At 47.8% G+C, this 22,434-nt stretch overlaps 1 protein-coding gene across 4 annotated transcripts in view; it reads left to right on the top strand.

Moving 5' to 3' along the window:
- Usp7 (Ubiquitin-specific protease 7) overlaps positions 1-22,434 on the top strand; it is a 62,670-nt gene that overhangs the window by 22,779 nt on the left and 17,457 nt on the right. For all 4 annotated transcript variants that reach the window (XR_013315895.1, XM_077670810.1, XM_077670809.1 and 1 more), the window contains exons 6-18: positions 1,252-1,340; positions 3,070-3,178; positions 7,229-7,359; positions 8,061-8,115; positions 8,264-8,939; positions 10,293-10,362; positions 11,761-11,902; positions 13,690-14,038; positions 14,667-14,734; positions 14,986-15,140; positions 16,633-16,732; positions 19,171-19,238; positions 22,017-22,125. Coding sequence is in view for 3 of the 4 variants with exons in the window: in XM_077670810.1 (XP_077526936.1) it covers positions 1,252-1,340; positions 3,070-3,178; positions 7,229-7,359; positions 8,061-8,115; positions 8,264-8,939; positions 10,293-10,362; positions 11,761-11,902; positions 13,690-14,038; positions 14,667-14,734; positions 14,986-15,140; positions 16,633-16,732; positions 19,171-19,238; positions 22,017-22,125 (2,121 nt within the window). In the remaining variant the exon portion in view is untranslated. The remainder of the gene's footprint in view (positions 1-1,251; positions 1,341-3,069; positions 3,179-7,228; positions 7,360-8,060; positions 8,116-8,263; positions 8,940-10,292; positions 10,363-11,760; positions 11,903-13,689; positions 14,039-14,666; positions 14,735-14,985; positions 15,141-16,632; positions 16,733-19,170; positions 19,239-22,016; positions 22,126-22,434) is intronic.

Raw genomic sequence — 22,434 nt, 5'->3', positions numbered from 1 at the left:
GGAACGCCGTGGCTGATGTTTGTTGTCGTTCACGGTCAGTTATCTCTCAAAACATAAAGCTGAGCTTTATTATCATCTTCTTACTCGCAATTGTAGCCTTGCTCGCAAAAATGAGGTACGATGAGCTAGAATCGTCCCCTGCGATCTTTGGCCGAGTAGCAGTCGCGCGCTAAAAAAGATCAGCACAACGAGCCTCCTCTATTGCAGCGCCACCTAACATTTTTCAAATGAAACAGTACAAAAACTTATCAGAGACTCCGTCCGAATAGACAGTTCAACTAAGCAGCAACATTAGACACCCGGATATACCCTCGCATGAAAACGAAACTGGAAGGCGAACAGCTGGCAGTGTAAGGCCGGTTTGAAGCGCTGTCCTCGGCGGAACAGATATCTGGTGACTGGGTGTGACCTTTTGACTCGCATCTGAAGTTCTTATCACAGAAATCGGGTTAGGGTTCAGTGAAATCTGGAGCAGCATGCTCTGTTCGAGGATCAGTCGTGGACTCAAGGCACCATGGCAGGTAGCCTTGAAGTTGGGTAACCGCGTAGTAGCGCTACATAGGAATTTCGCGATGCAGAAACGAAACCGAAACTGTTGTAAACTGTTTGGGAATGGTCCTGGGGTAAGTAGAACTACCAGAGTACTTAGGACAACTTGCGCAAAGGCAATAAAACTGCCTAAAATCATAAAATAGCTTTGCAACCAGGCACTGCTTGACATTTTCAGCCGATTTCTGGGATTATTACTGTCAGAGCGTGAACCTGACAATTGAAAATCGTTTGCTAGTTCCCCATTCACGCCCTGATAGCAAAAAACAAGCGCTGGTGCAGAGTAATTACGAGTTGCACGCATTCTTCGTTGGTAGCCTTGAGGCGCGATGACCACACCCCTTTTCCACAACCAGGTGATTCAAAAGCGTGTCAAAAATCACGTTTCCGTTGCAAAAATGAAAACAAAACTGATTTTGAAAGGCCATTTTCTGATCTAACTCCGACCAGCTTTACTTGTTCGAGAAACGCCTAAGTCTTTGCAGAGATGCCTGCTGAGCTAAGTGAGCATCTCTCTGTTATGGGCTGCAAGCCAGTAGAGACGTGAACAACGGCAAATTTTGTTGAGGAAAAGATTCAATTAATGGCTTGGTAGGAGAGAACTACACAACTCTTTGAAAGAAAAGTACAAGAGCCTTATGGCATAAATGACGGGAGTAGGGTACCCCCCAAGGATGCCCATTTGGCCCTCTACTGTTCCAGGACGTGTTGGATCCGGAGAAGGGGTTCATCGTCAACGACAGCATCATCCTGGAGGTGTGGGTGTGTGCGGACGCACCACACGGTGTCAGGTTGGTGCCTGCTGAATTGCGAGTCTCAGTATCTAGTCGTTTCGCATTGCGAGTCACGCACTGGCCATGTTTCTAGGCACCTTGCTTGCCCAGAAACAGGCAAATTTGATAAGACCATTTCAAAGGGTGTAGCAATGGAGGTTTTTTTTTTTATTGTTATTATTATTTGTGGTGGCATTTTTTTGTTGAACGTTCTTCTTCAGTTCGTATGCAACAAGTTGGGCATCAGAATCCTTGGATTTCATGCAGGGTCAGTGGGCTAAGAACAGGAAAGGCAGGCTGTTTACCTGCAGAAAGGCAGTTGCACAAGATGTGTGCAGTGTCATCGGAGCAAGCAAGGGGGTGTAGCTTCTGTTTCGTTATCTGATGTTGTGACATATGTTTTTCTTAGAATACTGTAAACCAACTAGCCCAACTTTGCGTCTTTAATTTGTCGCTTTTCTTGGTTGTATTCTTTGGTAAAAGAAAGATACTGTCGCCAAACTTTTGAGAATTGCGTTAAAATTTTTTGGGGAAAAAAATGTAACATATTCTAGAACAGCCGGGTACTTGTAGTGCACATTTAAATGCAGTGTAAGACTGCAGCCTCTTTTGTGTGGTCTCATTGCTGAAGCTAAGAAGAGAAAAGAAAATTCAAATAATAATAAAACATTGACTCCTTGAAGACTCATGCTTGCTGGCTTGACCAACCGTGGCTCCTGTGCTGTTGGGGCTGTGATAAAACTTTCGTTTTGAACCACCTCATTATCTTTCAATAATCAAGATTGGTAGTGAGCATTTCTGATATTGAAATATATGCTTCAGTAGGTTCCTTCGTCTCTTAAAAATACTACCTCCATGTTGAAATTGTTAGAATTGAGAGCAGGGGTCAGTGTCACAGCACCACCATTTTTTATCTGCCGTAACGTGGCAACGTAGCCAAAAACAATTTGATAGTCAAGTGGCCGTGCATTCGAAATCAGATGTTTGTTCAGTACTGAATTGGTGTGCTGGAAATGGGCAGTTTTGCTGTGGTTTACAAAAAAAAGAAAAAAGTAATCGCCTGAAACCAAGAAATTTTCTCTTCCTAGCAGCGCGTAAGTATGGCCCCCTCCTCACCTTTTTTTCCGACGGCTGTGGAATTCTTTACCTCTCATCGGCACTCAAGTTGTTTTTGTTCAGCCCTTTCTGGCAGTTTACGAAATGGGCGTCTGTTGCCCTTGCTTCAGTTAATGTTGGGGATATGAATTTGAAATGTCCTGAAATAGCTGCAGATTACCCCTTCATGCGCGGATGGCTGCATGAAGAAGGGCATGCAGAAATTGTGATTTTTCAGTGATGCAGGATTGCTTGTGAAAGCTCTTTTTTGTATCTTTGAATGGGAAGCTTGTGAGTTTTGACTCTGTTTATGACTCTATGGAGAACTTCTTTTGCTTTGTGGGAATGTGTGTAAAATTTAGTGTGGTACTCACTAAATTTTGGTGTGGTACTCACTAAACGCAAGTAAGTGTGGGCGAAGCACGAAAATCCTAGAGAGAGAAAAGAAAAAGGGATAGGTAGAGCGCTGATTCATTTCCGTAAATTTTGTTTTGCACAGACAGCGAGAATCAAAGGCACGAGCAAAAGAGCATGATTTTTTTTTTTTTTTTTTTTTTTAAGCAAGGGGCTTTTTTTTGCAAGAAGTAGGCGAATTTTGTGCAGCTTGCGATTCGGTGCTCATTTTATTTTCCTCCGTGTATTGTCATCGCAGCTGGGACTCGAAAAAACACACAGGGTATGTCGGCCTCAAGAACCAGGGCGCCACCTGTTACATGAACTCGCTACTACAAACGCTGTTCTTCACCAACCAGCTTCGCAAGGTGAGTGCTCACTTGAGCGTAGCCCCTGGCCTGTCAGAGTTGTGTGGCAGACATTTGCAATGCTAGTGCAAAAGTTTGGAGAAATCTGTGGCGTTGGTTAGATGTCCAGCGAAGACCAGCCAGGGATCGGAGAAAGATTTTGGGTGCATTCCAGTTCGCTCACAGCAATTTGGAAAGCCAGCTTAGGAAGCAGTCTGGGTAGATGGGACCTAAAGCAACAAGCATTGGAAAAATGCAGTGGCCACTACTGCAGGCAAAAACATAATAGCAAACATGTTGAAACAAACACAGTCCTCAGGTTTGTGAAAGATAAATACGGCATTATAAAAATTATTGGGAAGAAGTAAGAAAAGCAGGCACAGAAGCAATAAATTACAAAAAAAAAAAGGTCACTCCCAGAACAAGTTTGTTTCTTTTAACGTTAGTGTGCCGAAAAGTGGAACTGCCACCGTCGTTCTTGGGTTGAGACAGCAAAGTAGTCGGCTTTGTTTTTGACTTCGATGCTGTCTTCGCGAAGCAGTCTTTGTTGCCGGCTTTGTCGGGGTTGGAACAGGGCTAAATATGGCGGACAATCCACTAAGACAGTGACATAGCCTTCAGACGGGGAAAATCAGAACGCAGCCTTTCATTCATGAAAGTGTCAGGTGTTGGGAGGAAATTCAACGACACCAATCACTAAGCTGGTAAAAGGGGCATGTGGATAGGTGTCTAGTTAATTTTTTTGGGGGGGGGGGGGGGGGGGGGGGGAGACTGCTGATATGCAGACCTTCCTGGCAAAGAATTTAAGTATTTTGTTTAATTTGAGCTTGCTTACTTGTGAACCAAAATAATAATAAAAAAAGAGAGAAGTGCAGTGATGCTACCGCTGCGCCAATTGCGCCAAACTGCGCCCAAGTGCTCTGGCTGCTACATCCTGCTACATTTCCTCTAAATTTGGCGATTCTGCGCCCAACCTGCACCCAAGGGTGTACGCCAACTTTCATAAATGAAACTAACTACTTGAGTTTCTCCATTGAAAGCGACATCGCGGTGCACCTGTTTTCAGGACGCATTCCGAGCCAAGTCAAAGCACACTGGCCCTTGTTGCGATAACGGCGATGATGCGTTTTGCGGCAGACGCCTCGTAGGCGTTGTGAAATCTCCCCCCTACCCGAGACTGTTGATTCTGTGCAGTGCGCTTCGCACCTATTTGACTCGCGAGATCGGCTGCCACCGTCGCCACCGTCCACCTCGCGGTCTTCGGGCCGCGATATGCGTCGTGATATGCATGCCGTACTCGTGAAGTTCGGCAACTACTTCAGGCGTCGCGAAATTGCCGTACTCGCTCGCCAGTGCCCGACAGCGTACGCGTCGACCAGGTGTCTGCGGAGTTGTGCTGGAAGAAAAGTAGGCAAGAGATGAGGACGCAGGAGTTGTAGTTACAGTGGAATCTGGATGATACGAATTTCTGATAAGTCCCGGTGAAATCACATTGTTTGAAATGGGAAAAAAAAATTGGCTCTTACGAACGGACCTGCGGTGCTCGGCGGATAAGGAGTCAGGGAGGTGCGCGGCTGCCGAGCGAGCAAGCTACGGCGACATACGGGCTCTCTGCCCTCTTTGCGCTCTTTCACCAGGAACGGCCAAGCTGTTTTCTGCTCGCGAAAACGCGCCGCGCTCTCCACAGGCACGCTGACACCGCCGTGAAACCGCCCGCACGCTGTGCGGGGCGCTGCCGGCTGCGGCAGTATGGCGGCGGTTTCGGTCGCGAAGTGGTGCGGGGTGCTCAAGAGACCGCTTCTAACTGCTCTTTAAAATGCCGCTCAAAGCACACACGAAGTTTCTTGTGCGGTAAATGAGCTAATAATGTGAGCGAAAACGGTGGTATAAAACATCATCCGCATCGCTAGTGAAAGCGCCCATGAAATATTTGTCAGGGTGCTAAGCCTAAACAGCTCCGGCGGAGCCAGCCGGCTGTCTTGAGCGCTTCATAACTGCCGCCATGAGGCGCACGCCTTCCCATTGGCGCAAGTCGTCAGGCTCCTCCCACTGCCACGCGCATCGCGCTTAATAACACTCCTGTAGTGAGTGAGCTTGAGCACCGCGAGTGAGGAGACAAAAGTCCAGAAAGGACCGCTTGGCGACATGGAGGTTAAAAAAAAGCAGAAAAACGTCACTGATTTCGTCACGCGAAAGTAAAAAAAGAAATAATCGAAAACTTGTTTTAGTGCTTAATTTTTTGGTCTGTGTTATTCACACGAATTTCGGATGATGGGAATATTTTTCGCGGTGCTGCGAGATTCGTATCATCGAGATTTTACTGTAAACAGATGAGAATTTGCCAAGTGCGAGGGTGAGAAAATGGTATGCAAGGGCAAGAAACGGTAACATAGTTCGGGCTGCGCGCCGGTGAGCGAGTACAGCAGTTTCACGACTCCCGACGCTGTGTCCGAGCTTAACGAGTACGGCACGCATATGACGACGCCCGTCTTAGATTTCACGTAGAGTTCATAGAGGCATAGAATTCACATACGTGGAAATTGAAGGTGAAATGCGCGCATGTGGCCTCGCAGGGAATTAACATAGTCTCGGGTGGGGGGGGGGGGGACTAGTGGGCTACCTTGCCATTAAGGGACGCGTTTTGGTTGCTTGCGGCAAACGTGCCATGAAGGGGCAAGATTCAGCCTGGTGCTGCATGTTGGTTGCTAGAAGTGGCTGCCCGCTGCCTTTGTAAACAATAGCGCTGCTATTGGTGGCTTGTCATTTTATACCCTTACGGTGGCAGCGCTGACGCTGCTAAATAGTGATGCATGTACAACACGGGGAAGAGCGCGATGTTCAATTATTCAGTCAAAGCCGTGGCACTACTGATGTTTTTAGTCCGTGCTCCCACGGTAGCCTTCCAATTGTGCTGGATTTTACATATTGTGACGAACAATTTTTAGTTTGTTCATAGTCAGTCTTCTATTGTGTAAAAATGAGAGCTTGTTTTTTAAATTTTTGTTGTGCAGGCCGCTGCACAAAGTCCAATGCAGACATCCTTGAGGAGACTGATGAAAATGGGGACAAAATATCCATGTGCAGTGTTCTTTTAATTTTTTATTATCGTTGAAGGGAGTGCTTTTACCGATTATCTATCATGAATGCAATACGTGTCTTAAAATTGCTTCTATCAACACCTGCTCCAAAAGCTGGTTTTGCTGCTCCAAAGGCATTTTTGCCTGCTCCAAAAGCTGCTCCAAAGCGGGCTAAGCCGGTAGCATCACTGGAAGTGTCACCTTCCTTTGAAAGCCAGAAATGGTGTCATGTTAAAACAAAAGTATAACATGTTGAAAGTGGCAATAAAAAAAAGTGAAGCTTCTCTTTTTTTTTTTCTTTCTGGATATCTAAAGGAAATAAAGCAGTAATCTAGTAGCTTCCTGGCACAAAATAGACCGTCCTGATCACATTGACATAAAAATCTTGTCGAGTTCTTGCTGTATAAGTTAATCAATCACGCGGCGGCTTTGTGAAGGTAATTGTAACTCAAAAAGTGTAGAAGATAATTTTAAGCTGATTTCAGTTTTGTTATTAGGATAGTTAACTACATAATTGCTCCTAATTTGATTAAGTTTCACCCCTAAATAACAAAAGCAGTTTTACTTGCCACGTCCCCCTTCAGGGGTTCCCATATCGAGGTTTCTAGATATTTTACAAGAACTTGGAGAGCGCGGGGGAACAAGGAGGGGTGTAGGCTTGCGTGCAGGTTGCGTGAGTTACCCGCCACGGTGGCTCAGTGGCTAAGGCGTTGCGCTGCTGAGCACGAGGTCGCGGGTTCGATTCCCGGCCGCCGCGGCCGCTTTTTTGATGGAGGCGAAAAGCAAAAACGCCCGTGTGTATGAGATTTCAGTGCTCAATAAAGATCCCCAGATGGTCAAAATTAATCTGGAGCCCTCCAGTACGGCGCGCCTCATTGCCTGCGTTGCGTCGGCGCGTTAAACCCTACCATCAATCAATCAATCAATCGAGGTTGCAAGAGTTGCTCTGTTCCTTTGGCCGGAGGTGATGCCGTCTCTCCCGATCCCTTCCCAGGCCGTCTACCAGATGCCCACCGAGAGCGACGACTCCTCCAAGAGCGTGGCCCTCGCCTTGCAGCGAGTGTTCTACGAGCTGCAGTTCTCCGACAGGCCCGTGGGCACAAAGAAGCTCACAAAGTCTTTCGGGTGAGCCCAAGGTTTGGGGGAGGGAAGGGAGTTGTTCTTCGCCTCCTGGTGTGCCTTCTTTTCTTTGATTGTCGCAGCTACAAACTTACTGTCGAGGCCACTCCGGCCTTCTCGACCTTCTACTTCACACTTTGCTGTGTAGGGGTAGTACTGATTTTGCGCTTGATTGGCTTTTCACTGATTAGTGCAAGGGAAACACCGCAAAGTTGCTGATTACATTTTAATTTTTACGAACACATTTTTTTTTTTACCTCGAAAGAAAGGCAGAATGTGGGCTGCCTGTGCTAAGCCAGTTTAAACTAACCTCCTGTAGTCCCCTGCTGTGCACATTGGTTGTTAAAGGCAAAACTGAAGCACAAAGTCTCGGATTTGATTCATGGCTGCGCTAGCTTCGTGCATTCCTGACTTACGTTAAAGCAAAAAAAAAAGTATCTTTGCACGTGATGCCTAAAGGATGTTACGAACAGTGCGGGGCCCAAATTAATTTGCAGCTCTGCAAGGCAGTCTGCACAATGCGTTCCAGGTACACATTAAACTCGCAAGTTTGAATTAACCAGTCTAGGGCACAGCAGCTTGCAGGTTAAATTGGCTGCCATTTAGGTTCGAGTCTGCAATCTCATCTGTGTGATGCTGCCACTTTGACGATATGTTGATGAAGGCTGAGCCAAAAGGGCGCTCTTCTTGTCCATTTTTTTTTGCAGGTGGGAAACGCTGGATTCGTTCATGCAGCACGACGTGCAAGAGCTTTGCAGAGTGGTGAGTCTGACCGCTGGCCGTTAAAACTTTGAAAAGCTGTTTCTCCAGCCAAAAGTATAGGGCGCAAGCTGCATTGCTTTTCGTCTTTTCAAGTTGGCTTTCCTCAAGGGGTCGCCCTGTGCCCCACTCTGTTCCTTCCTCTTCCCAGCTGCTGGACAACATGGAGAGCAAGATGAAGGGCACCTGCGTGGAGGGCACCATCCCGCGCCTCTTCGAGGGCAAGATGATCTCGTTCATCAAGTGCAAGCACGTGGACTACGCGTCGCGCCGCATGGAGCCCTTCTACGACATCCAGCTGAACGTCAAGGGCAAGAAGAACATCCACGAGAGCTTCCAGGACTACTGCGCCACCGAGTCGCTGGACGGGGACAACAAGTACGACGCGGGCGAGTACGGCCTGCAGGAGGCCGAGAAGGGCATCATCTTCGCCTGCCTGCCGCCCGTCGTGCACCTGCACCTGCTGCGCTTCCAGTACGACCACGTCACGGACAACAACATCAAGATCAACGACCGCTTCGAGTTCCCCGAGCGGCTCAACCTGAGCGAGTTCCTCACCGAGGCCGGGGCCAACGCGGGCGGGCCGGCCACCTACACGCTGCACGCGGTGCTCGTGCACAGCGGGGACAACCACGGCGGCCACTACGTGGTCTTCATCAACCCCCGGGGCGACGGCCGCTGGTGCAAGTTCGACGACGACGTCGTGTCGCGCTGCACCAAGCAGGAGGCCATCGACCACAACTTCGGGGGCACCGAGGAGGACGTGGCCGTCAGCCGGCACTGCACCAACGCCTACATGCTGGTCTACATCCGGGACAGCGCCATCAGTGAGTCGGGCCGGACGGGGGTGTTGCTTTGGCCTTGGGTTCTTCTTCGGGAACTGGTTCGATACCCGGGAACAAATTAAGAACAGCAATAGCTCATGTATGGTATCATCACTCCGCCTAAGCGACGGACCCAGATGTCAACGGGCGCGCACGTTTTGAAAGGAGATTTCTATGAATGCGTGATATCGTCTGCCTTTTCACACCGTCGCTGCAGTAATTTATAAGCACAGGAACGACTCGTGCCATGTTTGAGATATTCCCAGTAACACACTATGTACTTGCGACACGCGGAGTAACATCCTGCTGCGGTGCTAGAGCACAGAGGCAACTTCGGTTGCCGGTCTTAAGTTGTACCCGAGTATAGCTTGCAGCATGGTGAATGCTCGAGGTAAAAAAGGTATTATTAGCAAGTGCTTTGGGGATGCATTGCCACCTCAGCTACGTTTTGAGGCAACAGTTGACCTAGCAAATGTACCTCTTTCTAATAACTGAATGTAGCATTGTGTCATTAGTGAGTGGATTAGGATGTGTGTTGAAGTCTATTATAAAGTGCCCCACCATTTTGCTGTGCTCCCAATCAATGTAACTTATCAGGTGGTGAAAAAAGTCGGAAAATTCACATGTCTAAGAGGCATAGTTAGGGAGCTGTGGGAAATTGCTGTGCAGCTGTACAAAAAAAAAAACTTGATCTAGGAAGGCAAAGTCTCTGCGAGGAAAAGTTTGATGGCCTAGCTGTGATCAGCGTGTCAGTTATATACATCAGTTGACGCCAGCAGAAAAGCGGTCTGCCATTTTGAAGTAGTGATCATTAATGGTAACACTGTGCTGTGGCTACAATTATTCCGTGCTCTTGTCTGTTTGTAATGCCCATGTCATTGTTATACTTGTTACGTAGAAAGAAAAAGGTGTGTGTGTAAGAATCGAGCAGACGTGCACGCAGGAAATTGTCGTATTGAGATGAAAAGGGGGTCACGTGTTAATGCATACTTCCAATGTTGCCTTCTCGAGCTATGCTCGTTTTTCAGTTGTAGAAAAAAAAGTAAAATGGGACTTAAACTGCCACCTGCTGGGTCGTTTATTCGCAAATGGTGACCCACTCCTTGTCAGTTCGGCTAAGTTTAAACTGCAGGGTTCGTCTTTTTGTAACGCGGTGCCGTGTGGGCTTGTTCTCCCCTAGCTTCGGCAGCAGAGTGCACCACTTCCAATGGAGTTGGCCCGTTAGGCAACGAACGGGGTGAGACTTATTGTGCACCGCCCCTGACGGAATTGACGGTGTTTCTCGTCCGGGTGCTCTTGCGGAAAATTGTCTGGATGCCTCTCTAAGTTGTTGTGCCCCTGCCTTGCCGTGTGCAGACGAAGTCCTACAACCTGTCACAGAAAACGACATCCCCGAACAGCTGGTCGAAAGGCTGCAGGAGGAGAAGTGAGTAGCTGGCTTTCCTTGCCTCCTCGGGGAATTCTCGGAAGTGCTTCGGAGAACTTGCATTGGGTGGTGGGAAGGACACCGAAAGGTTGGGCTGTGAAACTTGTGTGCTGGGGATGGTTGTTGCAGTGCCTGGAATGTTACTAGTTGGTTGATAGTGGCTGAGAAAACATCGCAGAGGTTTGCAGAGTAAAGTTGCTACACAAGCTCCACATTAAAAATGAATTCTAAGGAGTATTTACAGAAAAAATTATCTTGATTCCTCTGTCATAGGAATCGGTAAAGCATGAAAGTTAAATTTGCAGCGAAATCTGCAGCTGAACAGCATAACTTGCGGGTCGGCGGCTGTCTTGTGGGTGTGCTTAGCGAGCGACGTCCTGCTGGCGGGTTGCTTCGGCAGAGGTGTACTGGCGTCATTTCCGTGACAGATATGACATCAGTGAAATGTTGGTGTATATAAAACCCAAAAACAAACAATCCTAAGTATAACGTACTCTTTAGTACTAAAGGTTGCTTCCCCTCAAGAAGACCCTGTGTACAGGGGTGCATGCACCCTTTACAGGCTGCTTGCTTCGTTGTACTAGCGGCACTTCCGTGACGGATATGACGCCAGGGAAATCTGTGTATCCTGGAATAAAACACTTCCATGTTAAAATGCTACACATGTTTGTCATCAATTAAATTGTGTGCTGCTGTTAACTGTAGCGTGATCAGAACTCAAGACATACCAATGTAATCAAGCATGCACTAAACCCCCCCACCCTTACCCCTCTTTTGGTTGTGGTTCGTCCACAGGCATGGTCTCTTCCAATAGGATGAAGAAAATAGTTGTAGTCACATGAAAATTCATGAATACTTTTCTCTGCTCCTTAAAGCTGCTCCATATCCTGTTTCAGGTGTCTCACCTCGCAATGGTGTAGAATTTGAGCCGCATTATTTGCATGATACTGAGTCCAAGCAGGGTGTGGTGTCATAACTGGTGCTTCCCAACCCCAGTGCACTACATGTGATGGGTCGTGGCGTGTTGCTCAGAACCTTTATCTTGTATAAATACCCGCCTATGCGGCTCATTGGCTGAAGTGTTGTTCTGCTGAGCCCGAGAACGCATGTTCAATCCCAGCCGCGGTGGCTGCTTCTCTGATGAAGGCGAAAAACGAAAATGTCAGTGTGTCCAGATACTGGCTCACGTTGCAGATCCTTAGGTTGGCAGAATCAGTGCGGAACCCTCCACTACAGTGCGCCGCATCATCAAATCAATCTCGCATAAACAGATAAAGTTTGGGAAGGTGCTTCATGGGAAGCAGTTTTACCACTCTCTCTGGCTACAGGGCTAGCTAGTTGGGCTTCTCTCTGCTGTGCACGAGCGTCTGACGGTCGGATCCGTTATCCTCCTCACAGGCGTCAGGAGGCCCTGAGGCGGAAGGAGAGGAACGAGGCGCACCTCTACATGGGCGTCCAGGTGCTCACCGAGGACAGCTTTGCCGGGCACCAGGGCAACGACCTCTACGACCCCGAGAAGGCCTCCTTCAGGAACTTCAAGGCAAGCTACCACCGCCCCTGGCCCCCTGCTGCTGTAGACAGGGTGTCTAGCGACCGGGAAAACAGGGAAAAGTCGGGGAATTTTGAGCCACCGGGAAAAATCAGGGAATTATCAGGGCGTGTTTCAATCAAGTAGTACCAGTCAGGGATAACCACTTCAGGGCCTGCCCACACAGTTTTAAAGTAGGGGAAACCAGTGTTGGAGGCCCCCAAGAAGTTACCGAATGCAACACGTGCACGATGAAAGCATGAACTGCATGAAACATTTTCTGATTCTTCTGCAAGCGAAAACGCGTCGCGCACGCCAGAGGCGCGCCGACGCCGCCGCAGAAACCACCTGCATGGTGCGTGCCGAGCGGCAGGCTCTGGCAACATGGTGGTGGAACCGGCCGCGGAGTAGTGCGGTAGCTCCAATGACCGCTTCTAACCGCTCTTTAAAATGCTCATCAAGGCACAAACACGCTTGTGTCGGAAAGGAGCCACTGCAGGCATGAAATCGTGGACGCGGCCATGAAAATATCGTGCACGAATTGCATGCAAAAACTCTCCATACAGTTCACGCAGCTCGCAGCTGCTGGCTTAGGTTGCTGGGTGCACTTGCGCAGAGGGACGATGTAGATGGTGCCCAAATCGCATGCACAATGCGCTTTCTTTCTCTTTTTTTTTTCCCAAGCTTTAAAATAAGGCATGCTTTTTGGGAGATAATCTTGAAAACACTTCTTTCTTATGACATCAGGAGTCCGAGTTACATAATCAAAAAGGAACATGGTATATGGTTTAGGCGTCACCATGTCTTAGACGCGCCTTAGTCACGTTGCATGTCAAGCCAGGACAATCAAGAAAAAAAACGAAAGGTGCTCGCTGAAGCGCAGCGTGAAGCTCCTGCCCTGTAAGATGAAGTAAACTCTCTCAAGCCGTAACTGAAGGCAAGCAAACCTCAAACTGAACAAAGAAACTGAAGGTAATCAAAGTGCATTTTGAGAATGATGGCAGTTGCAACAAATGTGTTCTTCCCTACGATAGGATGTGTTTTCTCAATGCTTTTTGTATGCTTCACGGACCATTTCCACAAAATGGCGCCTGTTGGATAGGTCGGGGAATTTCGTTTAAAATGGTCATGGAAAACCTGGAAAAGTCAGGAAAATCGAATTAGGCAATTTTCTAGACACCCTGTGTAGAGAATGCTTTTATTTGCAAGCTTGAACCACTTTAAAGGGGACGTGAAGATAAAATGCATCTTTATTCATTTTAGGAGAACTAGCCTTTGGGAACTCACTCCGCTCCGTTTCAGCCATGGAAGGTGTTTTCTTAACTGGAAAACTCCGGGAATATTGCAGAACATTCAAATTTCGGGCTACAGTGACGTAGTATGGGCAGGAGTGATGCAGTATGGGCGAGCGTTAAGAACACTGTGAGCTAGCCAACTGAACGCTTGAATGTGAATTGCATGTTGGCATTCGAGTGGTACAATCGAGCCGACCTGGAGGTTCCACTACAATCGCCCAGTTGTGCTTCTTGGCCACGGTGGCTTGAATCAGCGGCCACTAGTGTCAGAGCTCAGAAACAAGATTCCGTGGCATCATGGAAAAATTGCTGGAAAGTGGCCACTGCTTCGTTTAATAACTAGACCACATGTTTGTTATAATATTGGTCTCATTCTTGCTGGGAAAAAGTAGTCTGTCTTTTTTGTTTTGTTAACCCAACTTGTATTTTGTCTTAATGGCCCCTTTAACGTGCAAGTGAACTAGCCAACATCGTGCTCTTGCCCACTGTTTGCACAAACGACAGGTGAAGAAGCTGGCGACGCTGCGCGAGCTGCTGGAGCTGGTGGCGGAGCACATGGGCTACCCGCTACAGGGCATCCGGCCCTGGGCCATCACGTACCGCTCGAACCAGACCTTCCGCCCGTCGGCCATCGACCTCGAGGCGGACCTGAACAAGACGGTGATCGACCTGTCCGAGAACTCCAACCCGTGGACCCTCTTCGTGGAGACGATAGCGCCTGACCAGAACGTGGACCGGCTGCCGGACTTTGACAAGGAGACAGACGTGCTGCTCTTTTTCAAAATGTACGACCCGCGGCTGAAGCAGATCGCCTACTGCGGCCACACCTACATGCCCATCACCGCCCGCGCCAGTGAGTAGGAGTGGCGGGGGGGAGCACTCATTTTCTATTGGTGTCTGTCTGTACTGACTGTAATTGTAGGCTTGCTTGGGACTAAGCAGTAATCCTAAAGACTGCGGTGGCTCCACTGCTTAGCCCTTGGTTGCGGTTTCATTTCCTGGCCGCATTGCAGAAGGTGGTGGAACCTCCTTGTGTTGAGGTGTCGGCACGTTTGGAATCATCGGGTTTTCTAAATTGAGCTACGGCCCTCTTTGTCACTGCGGTGTAGGCTTGGCATTTGTTTGACTGGCTGAACTGAGCAGTGATTATATGATAATGGGAGGTTCACTATCCTGTAGGCAAAACCAGATGTTTGTTGGAGCTACGTTGTCATTTGTCCATACCATGAGTGGGGATGATGATAACCCTACTGATCGATTGTGCACTTGTCGATCGTGTGTTGTATTTCCCCCTTTGTCCCTCTCTCTCTTTCTCTCTAGCTAGATCAGGTTGCATGCTATGCCTTGAGAGAAAGGTGCATGCTTTTCCGCAAAGCAGGTTTTTTGTATGTTGTTGCCAAGTCTCAACAAAGGCGGTGGAGAGAGCGCCATGGAAGGCCACTGGTCTCTGGGGTCATTGTGATTGCGCCCTCTCTGTGCAGAGGAGCTGGTGCCATTGCTAAACAAGCGAGCCGGCTTCCCACCTGACACGGAGCTGGTGTTGTACGAGGTTAGTGCCGCTACCACTTTTCACCCCAGTCGGGCCTTTTGGAGCTGCGAAACAAGTTAGGGTGTGAGGGATCTGAGGGAATGAACGTAGGAATTTTTGCGTCTTCCTACTGGGCACTTCTTTGTAGTGGGTCAGCAGTTTTACATTTTGTCTTGGCTGAGAATTCCCTAGGAGTCTGGGAACTATTCCCTAGGGTCGGGGAAGCAGCGTCGCCATCTTACAGCCCGTTTTCCCCCGTCTTGCCGTCGCAGGAGGTGAAGCCGAACATCGTGGACCGGATCGAGGACCTGGAGCTGCCGCTGGAAAAGGTTCTGGAGGAACTGATGGATGGTGACATCATTGTCTTCCAGAAGCTTGACCTCAACGTGGACGAGTACGAGCTGCCCACAGTCAAGGACTACTTCAGGTCGCTCTCTCCTCCTCTTCCTCTCTCTTCTTCCAGAGCAAGGAGACTTGGTGTAGAGGGGGAGAGAAAAAAACTCTGCCCTCCCTCCCTACGGAAAGTTGAGAGAGGCGTGAAAGGTTTCTAACATCAAAACTGCATCAAAAGTGCGCCAAAACCTTCGCTGGGAGTGTGTCTAGTCAATTATCAAGTCTTCAAATACCCAAATCTCAAACGAAGAATGAGCACGTTTTCATGCGCTGAGTAAACGCATCTACGAACAAGCTAAATCTACACTGAAACATGGTTTATGAGGTAAAGGTATACACTATCGTATTCCCTCTTCATGATCGATGCACGTACTGTCTTATCTAGTTCCTTTTTTGTGGTTTTGAAGTAACCAATTTGGCACAATGGAAGCCCGGTTTTGCACGCGCTATGTGCCCAGAGATCTTATCAGCGCTTTTCAGTTCATCAACCAGCCTACAAAGAAATGCATTAGTTTTTTGACGGGATGCCATCGGTGCGACTAAAATAGCTTTTTTCACTTTAAAAGCTTTCGGTTTTAAAGGTTGTGGGGGGGCTCTACATTGGAGGCGAAATGAGCATCTGTCCATAGAATGAGCAGGCCTCCCCCCTCCCATTGTATTCAGGTTGACGTAAAGTAGTCATTGAATGCGTCAGTTGCTCTTGTTGGGAGGGTCATAGAGTGGAAAATGTGAGTTAAGGGTTATTTTCCAGAGGAATAGTCACAGAGAATAGAGAAATATCGCACCCCCGCACAAGCGGTTGTTGGCTGAATCTTATGGCACTGGAAGCATTACTGGGCTGCAACGGCAAAGCTTTTGATGTGTGTTTGTACACCTGCATCTGTTTTTCGTGTCACCGTCTTGAAGGAAAGGTGCAATTTCCTTTGCCCCCTCCCCCCTTTTTTCCCCCTCTTAGTAGGGCCCACACATAAAGGGGTGTTGTTCATCACCGGAATTTGCATCTCAGCATAGTTAACCTAAAGCCTAATGGTTTACTGAGGCCTGTTTTCATGCAAGTGAAATAAAAACTTGTTACAAGGAACACTCGAGGAATTCGGGAAACATGTCTCTTGTATACGGTGTTGCTAACATAGCGAACATAGGAAAACCAACCAAACTGCTTTTATTCGAATGTCTCATAACCAAGTGCCTCTTGTAATGAGGTTTTACTGTAGTTGAAACACCGCTGCAGCTGGAATTTTAACGGAAGTGCCGACGGATTGGGCACCGCACTTGCTGCAAACGAGGTTTTAAACTGTGGTACGTGCTACAGCTAATAAGCAGGCATTGGAGAAGTGCCAAGCTTATTGCCACGGTGCTGCATTTTTGCATCATTGTCGCTATGCACTGTTACATAGCTGCCACGGTTCACTGTTTGAGTGGTATCACTTTTCAGCTCTGTGTGTCGATCTTGACGGTCGGGAAGGGCTTTTGTCTGTGGCTACGGCCCCGGGATTGACGTGACGGTTTCTGTTTGCCTTGTGCAGGGACCTCTTTTACCGGGTGGAGGTGACGTTCTGTGATAAAATGATTCCCAATGACCCGGGATTCACAATGGAGCTCTCACTCAAGATGAACTACGACCAGGTGGGTGTCAGTAACGGAAGGGCAGAAGTGTTTGCAGCTGTTGTTTTTTCTTGAGACCGCGTCATTTGGTAAGATTAATCCTGCTCTTTGAACTCGCGAACAGGTGCAACTACTAAATTTTAAGTGCAGGGCACTTTAAGGGCTCGCCTTGTCGTTGTAGCTCGCTCGCTGGACCCAAGTAGAGCCTCACGGCGTTCGTTGTAGTGGTGTCCGGCAGAGGCTTCAAAAGGCAGGTGATAGCTCGCTTGCTGGACCCAAGGAGACCCACACGGCGTTCTGTCGAAGTGGCTGTCATCGCGGCGTCCCACAGAGGTTTCGAACGCCAAGTGGTTTATACAGTCATAAGCGTTCAAATCACGTGAACCGCTTGTGCTAGTCATACATCTCCCCATTGTTTAGCGCAAAGAAAACTGCAGGTACATTTGAGGCAAAATACAGTCGAACACGGATATATCGAACTCCAAGGGGATCGCGAAATAGTTCGATATATGAAAAATTCGATATAAAAAATATGGGCTCTGAGACCTCACCTGTGGCGGACGACCGCTTACCGATCGGCGCATTCATGAATGACAACTAATTCCGCACTAACGACGGAACAGGATGCTTTATTTGCGTGAAAAGAAATCGCTGATCTTGGCCTGCTTCTTCGTCCTGTATATGAAATTAAAGACGCTGGTCTCGATCTTCTCGAGGATATCCAAGTGCGACAGCCCAGTTCCTTCCATGTCGCCGCAACTACGTCGAATGAAGCTGAACGCAGCCGCCATTTCACCGGTGGGGTACGATCGTGTAGCCACATCCTCGTCCGGACGACCTTCGCCACCCGAGCTATCAGCCTGAGTTCCTGCAACCGCAGCTACGATATCCTCGTCACTGGCGCTTGGAACAGCCTAAACATTGCTGTCAGCGTTCATGAAGTTGCCGGCAGACACTCCGGCTGGAACAGCAGCCGGGAAAAGGGACGACAGCTCGCGAAACGTGTCGTCCATGCCCTCTTCGTCGTCGTCGCCGTCTTCGCAAGCTTCCGAAAATTCAGCCGTCACGAAGCCTGCCTTCCGGAAGCAGTTGGCCACGCTCTGCTTTACGCTGTTCCAGGCACCCCTCATCATGTGTATGGCCCCCAGCTGGTCAACTTTAAGCTCGGTACCCACGCGGAGGTTCATCAAAAGCCTATCGAGGAGTCGCCTCCTGTACCCAAGCTTGAACGACTTAGTCGAGCGGTCGAGCGGCTGCATCCTGGCTGTTGTGTTCGGAGGCAGAAACTTGAGCTCGATGTTGTCGAGGTCGCAGGTGGTTTGGTTGGCCGAGCAGTTATCCATGAGAAGGCAAGCGTGGCGCTCCGAGGCCCCGGCTTTTGTCCCTGTCGGGTTTCGGCGAAGGCACTAGGCGACCGCGGAAATCGGGGGTGCAGCGACCGCCGAAGAGCACCTTTCAACTCGCGCGGCGTTCGATATACCCAATGTCGGGAAAAATACCGTTCGATATAAACGTACGAATTCCTATACTTTTACACGGAATTTTCAAGGGGATAATTCATGGGTTCGATATAGACAATAATTCGATATACCCGTGTTCGATATATCCGTGTTCGACTGTATATGTAATTAACCGGCAGCTCCCATGTTCATTTAGTTAAGAACACTCGTTGGGTTGGCTTTTACGATAGTAGGCGAAAAAAAGTAGCGATGCAACTCTGGCACGTGCGGGAGAAAAAGCGAGCACAAAAAGAACAGAACTCCCGCTGGTGCAGTTTTAGGCAGAGGCTTGGGGTGCAAGCACTGCGAATGCGGGAAATTTGAATTGCATTGGGTGGTAGCAGTGAGCCAATAACGGTGCTACAGCTCATTACGGCGAATCACTGCTCTGCACTTCCGACAGCTTTCACATTGAGTGGAAGAACTTTAATTTTTTTTAAGGAATGTTGATCTTGGCAAGTTGCGTTGCTACTTATACACCCCTTGCATGATAAAACATTTTTTCTTCTTATGAATGGTGCATATTTTTGTGTTAGTTATGAAGTTCAGGCGTACAAGTGTTTCTGCTTCTCTATATTGTTTGATATGGCTCTGTACAATCCCAGCTGCCACCTAACACTTTCAGCCCAGAATTATAAATTTTCTTTGAATAATGAACAAGTGCCGGGAATTCTTTTAAAAAAAGACTTTTGACTTGTGTTGAGATGTTGCTTGCCAGCCCCTCATGCACGCCGCAAGTACAGTCAAAGCCGGATATATCAAATTTGAAGAGGATTTGAACGTAGTTTGATACAGTTGAGAGTGTTAGACGGTTCAGTATAAACAAAAAATAGGTACAAATGTTGGAGTTTGATCAATCCGGTCTTGAGTAGTGTTGTGATGGAGAACGCTTGCCAATTGACGATACTACTTACACGTTGCTTTTTTTTTTTCCCCCGTTTTTTCTTCCTGCTGGAACAGATTGCACGGGCGGTTGCGCAGCGGTTAGGCACAGACCCTTATTTATTACAATTTTTCAAAGTTCAGAGGTGAGTGCTCACTTCCTTGCTGTTTCTGCATGGTCCCTCTCGCGCCTTTCCTTTGTCTCTTTTTCTTTTTCAATTTTAAGTGCCGCTTGCATGCTTCTCTCGCACCAAAGGCACACCGAAAGCCTCAATGAAAATTACGATGCTAATAGGTAAGTATGGCCGCCAGTGGGCCTTTGTTTGAGGCTGTTAAGACTCGTTTGTCGCCCTGGCTTCCTGGTGTGATTGGCGTTTCTGCGTGCGGCTTGGTGTGCTTGTGTTATTGTCAGTCAGGCTGGGGAAGTTGGCGTTGCAGTGATTAAGTTCTGTGGGCTGCTTTAACGGCATTGCTAAGATCGTAAACAGGAAATTCCGCTCAATGAACTGAAGAAAGGAAAAATGCTAGGCCAAGAAATGTGTGGGAAAGTGGCAAGTAGGCAAGGAGGTGCCCATGAGCAGATGCGAGGAGTACGTGCTTGAAGAAAAGAATGCTTCCCATGATTGAATCGAACCTAGGTTCCTTAAATTATGTAACCAGCGTCTATCCGATGGTGCAATCATCGCGTTTGGGACGCTGAGCATTGGCTGGGTTGAAGGGGACTGTGGTTTCGGACTTTGGCGATTTGGATTTTGGACCTTGGGAGGGTGGATGGTGGACTTTGATTTGACTCAGTTTGCACGCAGAAAGCTTAACCATCTTCATCGTAATGTACTGTCATTATTCAAGAATAACTGAAAATGTGTTTGATTTTTTTTTTTTTTTTTTTTTTTTTCGTAGTTTGGTGGACGAAAAAACGTCCTGGTAGGGTTTCTGGCAGCTTCTTTATTTTTTTCAACTATGTGTGACTTTTGCTGAAAGGGTTTTGGAATGCCTGCATGTTCAAAATACTTCTATTGTTATTGCATTCTATTCCTTTTTTGTGTTTGTGTGTTCAAAGTAATGGGAGGTTCACAGCTGTGTACAGTGACCATGATGAAGATGACTGCTTGTACGACATCCGTAAAACGTCAGTGTTGGGGTAGATTGACTACGAACTGAACATTGGTTTGACTGAATTTTTATTTGCGTTAGGTAATACAGAAAAAAAAATTTTTTTGCGAGTTCACACTTTGCAAATAGTATGTTAGGTAACGTTAATTCAGTAGTTTTGTGAAGTATCTGCTCTTCATTTCCATGTTGCTGTTCTTTTTTTTTTTAAGTTTATTTATTGTTCAGTGTTTTTTGCCAATACAGTCGAACCCCGCAATAACAAAACCACTGGGGAAAGCCAAAGAATTCACTATTGAGGAAATTTTGTTGCCGCGAGAATGAACATAAACGACTGTAAAATCGCCCGCAAACCGAAAATTTATTTCCGGAAGTCGGTTATAACACTTTGTGAGCCTTATCTTGCAGCAACTTTAAGTTCAGCTCTCACTGTACGAGCAGTGATTCATTGCTAATCGTCGTGCCTGCCTAAGAACGACCGAACAGTGCCAAACGCGTCTAAAACATCCCGCGGGTTTGCCTTCTCTGCATGTTTTTCTGCTTGGTCCTCAGCACTGAGCATTTCCAAGCATGCAAGCGAAAGTCTAGCTTCTCCTGTCGACGAACTTTGCCAGATAGTGGCACCTCCTTGTTCCAAAGCTGTCCACAAAACTAAGTGAGCACTGCTCTGTTGACGTCCAGAAAGACAGCAGTCATCACTGTTTTGTTTTGCACACGTGTGCCATCAAAGAGTGCCGGGCGGGCGGCCTTGCTTATCAAAATGGTAGAGTGAGCGGCAGGCGGTTCTGAACTCGTCGGCGCTATCCTTCCCTTCTCCGCTTGGTCCACTGACTTAGGCAACGATGGCTGCCTTATGTTGGAGCGATAAAAACTTCCGCTTTCGGGCTGTCAGAGGAATCTTTTTTATTGAGAGCAAACCTGCCGATCGCCGCACACACAATGACTGCACATGCGCTGTCCAGGGCGGTAGCCAACTAGTGTAGCCCAAGCCAAAGCTGCGGCGCGAGTCGCCATGTGTCGCCCCCTGGTGGTGTCGCTTCAAGGTGGCAGCAATGCAAGTGCACTGTGGCTTAAGTTTACACACTTTGAGTACGAAAAAAAATGCGTTTGAGCACTTCTTGCACACTGTTAGGCCTCTAATGGGTAGATAAAATTCCGACTGGACTTGCAGTGAATTTCGTTAACGTGGGACCACTTTCCAAAAACATTTCGTTGCTGTGAGATATGAAATACGTGAGCTTCTATGGATGTTCGCCAGGATCCGAAAAAATTTTGTTGCCGCTGGAATTTTGTACTCGTGGAATTTGTTACGGGGTTTGACTGTATAACGAGCTGAAAAAATTTATTCTTCGAAATGGTCATGGTATTTTTGTAGTGCGCGCTTATTCTAGACGCATGTGCTATAGGTCATCCTAAAGCTTTATTTGGTAATCAAGTTGACGAGTGTCGCTTACACAACTAACTCCTTATTAGGTGAAGACGACGTTTTGAGGGGAGGAGGGGGGGAGTCTGTGTAATGTACCAAGCAGAGTATTTCAACATTAGTTAGTTTTGATGACCACTGTATGATAAGTGAGGCTAAAAGCAGATAGCAGTAATTGTAATTCACTATAGTCAAGCTATGGATTAAACACTGAAGTTAAAATCCGCATCCTTTTGTAGTAGAGTGGATATGAGCGTATGCAGGGTCTGGAATAGCTCTTTCCTGCTAGAAGTAGCTCATACAGCGATGCCTTTGTGTAAATGTTAACGAGCTAAGTGTGTGTGCTTTTTTCACCCCCATCCTCTCCCTCTGACCGTCACCCTGGAAACAGTTACCGCGAAGGTCCCGGTAACCCGCTGAGGTGTACATATGAGGGAACGCTCAAGGACCTGCTAGTGTTCTTCAAGCCGAGGCAGCCCAAGAAAATCTATTACCAGCAGGTGAGCGGAGTGAGGGCGACTCGCAGTGCGGTCCCTTTTTTTTTTCCCCTTCCGAAAAGATAAATCGGTGCGTCGAACATTACGTTTAATTTGGTCGCGGTTAAATGTAAGAGCGTTTGCCATGTTCTCAGTTTTGGAGCGTGAAGCTCTATACTCGGTGACAACTTAAGAACGGCACCGGAAGTTGCCGCTGTGCCTTATCACCGTAGCCGGATGTTTCTCCGCGCGGTGCAAGTAGGGCGTTACTGGGGATATTTTGAACATGACGTGAGCCGTTCCCGTGATTTTTTGGACTTCATATGCTTACAA

The sequence above is a fragment of the Haemaphysalis longicornis genome, unplaced genomic scaffold (assembly GCF_048455015.1).
Source record: "Haemaphysalis longicornis isolate Haplotype H1 unplaced genomic scaffold, Haemaphysalis longicornis Haplotype H1 scaffold_5, whole genome shotgun sequence".
In the NCBI taxonomy this organism is placed as follows: Eukaryota; Metazoa; Arthropoda; class Arachnida; order Ixodida; family Ixodidae; genus Haemaphysalis; species Haemaphysalis longicornis.
This window is presented reverse-complemented; position numbering and strand designations above follow the sequence as displayed.